General features: G+C 49.1%; 1 protein-coding gene across 1 annotated transcript; it reads right to left on the minus strand.

Moving 5' to 3' along the window:
• Positions 3,559 to 5,209, minus strand: LOC100153482 (ice-structuring protein 4). Its single transcript, XM_005663432.2, has 2 exons — positions 5,104 to 5,209; positions 3,559 to 4,247 (listed from the first exon to the last, which is right to left on the minus strand). Exon 2 carries the CDS (start codon positions 4,218 to 4,220, stop codon positions 3,777 to 3,779), a length of 444 nt encoding a protein of 147 aa, XP_005663489.2. The 5' UTR covers positions 4,221 to 4,247; positions 5,104 to 5,209; the 3' UTR covers positions 3,559 to 3,776.

Here is a 6,820-nt window from a genome sequence, read left to right on the forward strand (position 1 = left end):
AGCATATGGAGGTTCCCAGGCTAGGGGTCGAATTGGAGCAGTAGCCACTGGCCTACACCACAGCAACGCAGGATCCGAGCAGCGTCTGCGACCTACACCACAGCTCACAGCAACTACAGATCCTTAACCCACTGAGCGAGACCATGGATCGAACCTGTGTCCTCATGAATTCTAGTCAGAATCATTTCCGCTGAGCCACAACCATAACTCCAACATCCCAGCACTTTTCGCCATGTGAAATAATCTGATTTTCCTGCTTGATTTTTGTCTGCCTTTGTCCCAGAAGATGAGGTCCATGAAGAACACAAACAGGGTGTTGGTGGCATCCTTCATCCTGTCCCAGCATCACAGAGAGCATCTGACGGAGTTCAGTATATACGTAAACAGATGAATGTCTGCCTCTCCGAAGTATCTCCATTCTTCAGACCCAGCTCATATTTCTCCTCCCAGGAAGTCTTGTGAATAATCCAATCCACAGGAACTTGCCCTAATCTGAAGTCCTATGACAAACCTTTGTCTAAATTCAGTTGACTCTCCACAGTGCTTGTCTATGCCATTTTCTGTTTGTGATGGTTCTTGTATTTGTGTGTGTTGTATGTATTTGAATGTGATGTTTTCATTTATATCTCATATGATTATTTACCCTGTTTCTCAAATCAGACTATGATCTCTTTGAGGTCAACACATACTTTTGTGCATCTCCCAGAATTGTTTAGCATAATACTTTACACACAATACACTAATTGGCATCCATTAATTTATTAATCTCTGATATGTACCTGGCACAGTTCTAGGTGCTAGGAATGCAATGATAAATAAGTGATAAATAAATACTGTCCCTAAATAATTAATTGGGTGGCATTACTCAATTATTTCAGTGTACAGATTAAGAAGAGGTAGCTCTTAGCTTTCTTGGAAAGCGCTAGAAAACCTGATTCAATCAGAGATGGCCACTTCTGATAACCTTCAGGTGGGTCACTTAAGCTCTCAGAGCCTCTCTCAATCTGTTAAACAGAAATTAAATACTGTCTCACAGAATTGTGAAAGAGATATGTGAAAACATCTCATTAACCACTAAGTTCTATATAAATATTAGTTACTAGTTTTATTACTATAATAACACAATTTAGACAGGAACTGGAGCCATTATAAATAAAATACATTCTTCTATGCTGTCACTTTTTTTACTAATAATACTGCCTTATTCTCCAAAGATAATAAGAAATCTGATTCTTCCTGTCCCAGTGTACTGGGTGACAACTTTTGAGTAGGACTTCACATGGCCAATTCTGCTCAGAACCAGCATTCCCAAGGGTGACTGCCATCACCTGAGAGGGCATGCCTATGCCACGCATACAGCTTTACCTGCTGCTAGAAGTCAGAAAAGGCTGAGGAGCCATGAACAGAGAGCTCTATTTCATCTGAAGTAACTTTCTAGGCTTCTGTAATAAAACTAGAATGCCCAAATCTTTTCTCATTAAAGTCTTCCTGCCATGACCTGCTGGGGGTCAGGGGTACTTGAATCTGGCAGTACCACCATCTTACACTCAGCCATTTGCTGCACATCAAAGTGCCTCGTGGACAAGGATGAATCCTCCCCTTCAGATGCACGTGTCTCTTGGTGAGTCACTATTTTTCCTTCCCAAAACTCAGGCTTCAGCTCCCTGATTAAGGGTCACCCCACCCCACCCCCACCTCCACCATCAGGTTGTCTTCCCTATTTGTCTGTTCTGAGTCAGGCAGTTCTCCCATCACACTCCACCCTTCCACCAAGTCCCAGGGCTTGTTGCCACTACACACACCACTGATGTGGGAGAGGTAGGTCTGGGGTGATGTCATCTGTTTGTAAACAATTTCCACAAATCACCTCCCACTGGGACTTACAGGATCTCAGAGATGGAAATAAGGGCCCCTCCCAGTCAGAGAAGGACGTCCTTTCAGAGCCTCCCTGACAGGGGTCATCTGGCCTCAACTTTAAACATCCTGGATGAATCAATGGAACAATTCTGATCTTGCCCCAGAGCAAATACCTTTTGCTGGGTGGACGCCATGACAGAGCTTACCAGTCAGTGGGTCATTGATGGAGCAGCAGCCAAGAAACCAAGCTTCCATTTGCTAAGAGCCTGGGTATGTTTGCAGAGGCCCGAGAGTCCCCTCCCCTGGGTGGTGGTGATTTGTAAATAAGTAGAATATGAGTCTGAGAACATGGATTATGTGGTCAGACAGACCCTGGTTCCAATCTCATCTCCCTCACTCACCATCAGGAGCCCTGGCCTAGCTGTGCAACTTTAGCCTGGTCACTGAAACTCTCTGAGCCCCAGTTCTATCACATACAAAAAATAGGGAAATTTGGAGTTCCCACTATGGCTCAGCAGTAACGACCCGGACTAGTATCCATGAGGGCTGGTGTTTGATCCCTGGCCTTGCTCAATGTGTTAAGGACCTGGCATTGCTGCGAGCTGCTGTGTAGGTCACAGACATGGCTCAGATCTGGTGTTGTTGTGGCTGAGGTGTAGGCCGGTGGCTATAGCTCTGATTTGACCTCTAGCCTGAGAACTTCCATATGCCACACCTGCAGCCTTAAAAAGCAAAAAAAAAAAAAAAAAAAAAAAGTAAATTCCTGTCTATATTTTAAGAACATTGTGAGGATTAAATGAGATAAAGTATGTAAAATGCCTAACCTTGTGCCCAAGGAAGAAGGAGGAACAAAATAGATGCCCAATAAACGGTAGCTATTTGCACTATTATTATTACTGGTGCACCCAGCAAACACCAGTGCAGAGGACACTGTTCCCTTGCTCCTTCCTGAAATGAGCGGGTAAGATCTACACCTGCAGGTCAGGGTTTCTGAGCCACTCAGGATGACCCCACCACAACCACCACCTCTAGAGAATGACGTTCTCACATTTCTGAGCCTGGTCCTTCTCACCCTGCAGAGTCCTGGAAACTCATGCCTCCCCATTGATCTTAGCTGCAGGCATAAGGCCAGGAGGGGGAGGTTCCCAATCTCCCGGACTGTCCAACTAGAAAAGTTCCCTTACCCAGCAAGCAAAACAGGGGGCTGGTAATCCTCTGCAATAAAAATTATCTCAGCTCGTCTGATTCCGAAGCCCCTAAAAATTGCAGAGCTCAGCCTTTGCCAGGCAGCTGCCTGGCTCTGATGGGTAGGAGGTGAGCACCTCATGGCAAGGCTCGGGAAGGCTTCTGTGGACCAAGCAGAAGAGTTGGGAGCCTGAGCCCTGGCTTGTCCATCATGCACGGGTTGAGTGCCTTTGCGCAAGCTCCTTGACCTCAGTTTCTCGTCTGTAAAATGGGGGTAGCAGCACCTACCTCACTGAGTCATTGTGAGACAACGCAGGTCATATGAAGTCCTCCGAACACTGCCAGGCCCTCTATGCCATTTCTGCTACCATGGTTAAGTACCAAGAAGCTGCTCTCTGCTCACACATGAATTTTAGCTTCCTGCCTTTTCCAAATATGCCAAGCCAGAGCTGAGTGGATGGTGTAGCAGAACAGGATAATAAATACACAAATGCAAGAACAAAAAAGGAAAAGGAGTGTTCTCAGGAGGTAGAAGCTTTATTATGACATGTCCTCAAAGGGCAATCGAATCAGTAGGCCATTTATTCAGCACCTACTGTGTGCAAGCCCCTGCAGACAGTAGGTAGAGTCCAGTGTCCCACCCATGGCTTTCTGGTTCCCGAGGAGAAAAAGCACACGGGGGTCAGGGAGTTTGACGAGGCTGAGAATAGGGTGGGTGTCTGAACACCCAAGCTTTAAGGGAAGCAAACTCTGAGGCCCCATCCCACGGGGATGGGCGAGGCGTCGAAAGGCGGAGGCACGGGGTGGGAGCGGCTCTCACACAGGTGTGGGGCGGCCTTGGCCTTGGCCTCAGCAGCCGCCACAGCAGCCGGAGGTGCTGCTAGAGTACTGGGACCCCTGGCTGCTGTCCCTGCAGCAGCAGCAGCCGCGCCTGCCCCCTCGGCGGCGCCTCCTGGGAAAGCAGCAGCAGCTGGTGGAGCTGGAGCCGCAGCAGCCCGAGTCGCCGCAGCAGCCGCAGCAGCCGGAGTCCCCGCAGCAGCCGGAGTCCCCGCAGCAGCCGGAGCCGCAGCAGGAGGACGAGGGGGCGGGCGTGGGGGCGGGCGTGGGGCTGGGCACGGAGCCGAGCCCTGCGACGAGCCCTTGGAAAAGCCTTTAGCGGAGCTCTGCTGGGAGGACATCTCGAAGTTGGTCACACGTTCTCCAACCTGGAAGAAAAGCAGCTTTTCACATGCCAGCACTGTTGCATTCCAATTCCTCTTCCGGGCTTTTGAGGTTTGACTCTGAGCAAGTGAGCCTGCCTGATGCAAGGAAGGAAAATACACACACACACACACACACACACACACACACCAAGAAAGAGGAGAGGCAAAGGAACAAACCCCAAACAGGAGGTATTCCAGTGAGTGAGTTCCACTGAATTAAGCCTGCATAGACCGGGAAACAGTCTATGCCGAGAGTCAATGGTTTTCCGTTTTCTCCGACTAGAGTACGGACACCCCAGTTCTCCACAGTGGAAAAGAAAGAGGATGTTTTGTGGCAGTTTTCCTATAAGATCCAGTCCAATATCGTCTCTTGGCTCTTTTCCCCTCCCCCATTCCACTGTGGCCAGAGACCTTCAAGTGATTGCCCCTAATTATTGGCGTTGCATAAACACTTCCTCGGTGGGGAAATCAAAGCAAATCACACATGCATCCACCTGTCCCAGCCACCCGGGTCTAAAGAATCCACAGATTCCATAAGCATGCTCATTCTTTCCAGCCCGTGCCTCTCCTTCACCACAACCACAAGGGAGAAGAGAGTGGTGCAGAGAATGGAAATACATCCTAGCCCAGGGAGCCAAAGACCTGGGTTCCAGTCACCTCTCTGCTGGAAACTTGCAGCGTCACCCCCACCCGCAGTCTAGCCTCCGTGTCCTTATTGATTCCGGGCAAGGTCGGCTCACTTGAAGCTTCAGGCACTTTCCAGGGCTCTCCTTCTGCATCTGCCTGAGTTCTGCCTTCTCCTCCCCTCTGCCTTCAGCTCTTCCCATCCTCCCCCTCCAGGTTCCACATGGAGACTTACCAGACCCTGGCACCAAAGGAAGACTCGGTCAGTTTTCCAACTGGAATGCGCCACCTGCTAGGCAGTGAACTGAGCAGTGTCCAGCCAGAGAACCTTTTATAAGATGGCAGGTAGGCGCTGGCACTTGGGAGGGGCCCATTTCCCAACAGACATGCTCAGCTGACACTCACATCCCAGAGACATTCATCACTCAGGTAGTACCGTAGGTGGTGCACGTGGGTATACAAATCACCTCGCAGAGGTGCCAGGATTGCTGTGGCATGTTTGCTTTCCAAACAGGACACTGTCCATAGCTGGGAGGGCTGTGTGAGGACTAAGACCAGGCATGGGGACTCAAGTGAGGAGTGAGCCAGGCCCTTTCTTGGGACCTATTCTCTTTTTCCTTTTCTATAGTGTACACACACACACACACACACACACACTTTTGTTCACACATCCTTCCCTGTGTAGTCATCTAGATGGTAGTTTGTAGTGCGCTTGTTATCCTGGTTCACATCTCTTGGGCCCTCAGGGAAGGTCACAGGCTATGCAAAAAGTCTGCTGGGTTTCATCCAGATGCTTCCAGATGGGTCTTTGAGTGAAGATGATGATGGGGCTGTGCCTTTGGGGATCTCAGTGGCAGTTTCTTTCGGTATTAAGAGAAGAGTTGCGAATAGAGTCAGGTGACCATTCCTCCGTTCGGCCCTGGTGGGCTCAAGAGAAAGACTTGTGCTGGATGCTGGTCCAAGTGCCAAGTACCAAGCCAGCTTGTGAGACTCTCGGTTCCTGACCCCATCACAACCCCCCTTGGGAGAGAGATTCTCCCTGAGGCCGCTCCCCAATGAGAAGAAAAGGAAGGAGGGAGGGAGGGAAGGAAGGAAGGAAGGGAGGCCAGGAAGGAAGGTGGAGGGAGGGAGGAAAGGAGAGCTTTCCCAAGGTCCAAAGTGTCCATGAAAAATGGTGCCTTTATAATAACTAACTTTTAAGAATTGGGGGAGACTTTGGAGGTCAGTTGGTTTCAGAACTGCTTCTTAATCAAGCAGGAATGTGGGATCAAACAGAAATATGGGGAGTTCCCACAGTGGCTCAGCAAAAATGAATCCGACTAGTATCCATGAGGATGCAGGTTTGATCCCTGGCTTCACTCAGTGGGTTAAAGATCCGGTGTTGCCATGAGCTGTGGTATAGGTCATAGAGGCAGCTTGGATCTAGTGTGGTTGTGGCTGTGGCCTAGGCCAGAGGGTGCAGCTCCAATTCGACCCCTGGCCTGGGAACCTCCACATGCTGAGGGTGCAGCCCTAAAAAAAATTTTTTTAAATAAAAATAAAGAGAGACAGAGAGACATCCAAGGCTAAGAATTCAAGAATCAATGGTGAGGCATCGGTTTGGGAGTGAGTGAGCTGGGAGTGGCATGAGGGAGCCAACAAGGAAAGGTAAGTCGCAAAAGATACCAGTCTCATTTAACATGGCTTTAGAGCCTGATTAACAGGTTGCATGTTCCAAGGGCCACCTGTTGGTGAGTACCAATGAGATATTCAAGAGGTGAGGTCAATATTGGAAAAGAGAAGGAAGTAATGAAGTAACAGGCTCTCCCCTGGGAGATGATTTGGGCAAATACATGCTCATTAAATGGACTGGCTGTAGCCTCACACACTAACTGGCTGTAGCCATCACTGTTAACTTTTATCAAAGGAAAGCCTCACTGTTCTTCTTGAACATAAAAGACCGATTCAGAATG

Source organism: Sus scrofa, chromosome 4 (assembly GCF_000003025.6).
Source record: "Sus scrofa isolate TJ Tabasco breed Duroc chromosome 4, Sscrofa11.1, whole genome shotgun sequence".
In the NCBI taxonomy this organism is placed as follows: domain Eukaryota; kingdom Metazoa; phylum Chordata; class Mammalia; order Artiodactyla; family Suidae; genus Sus; species Sus scrofa.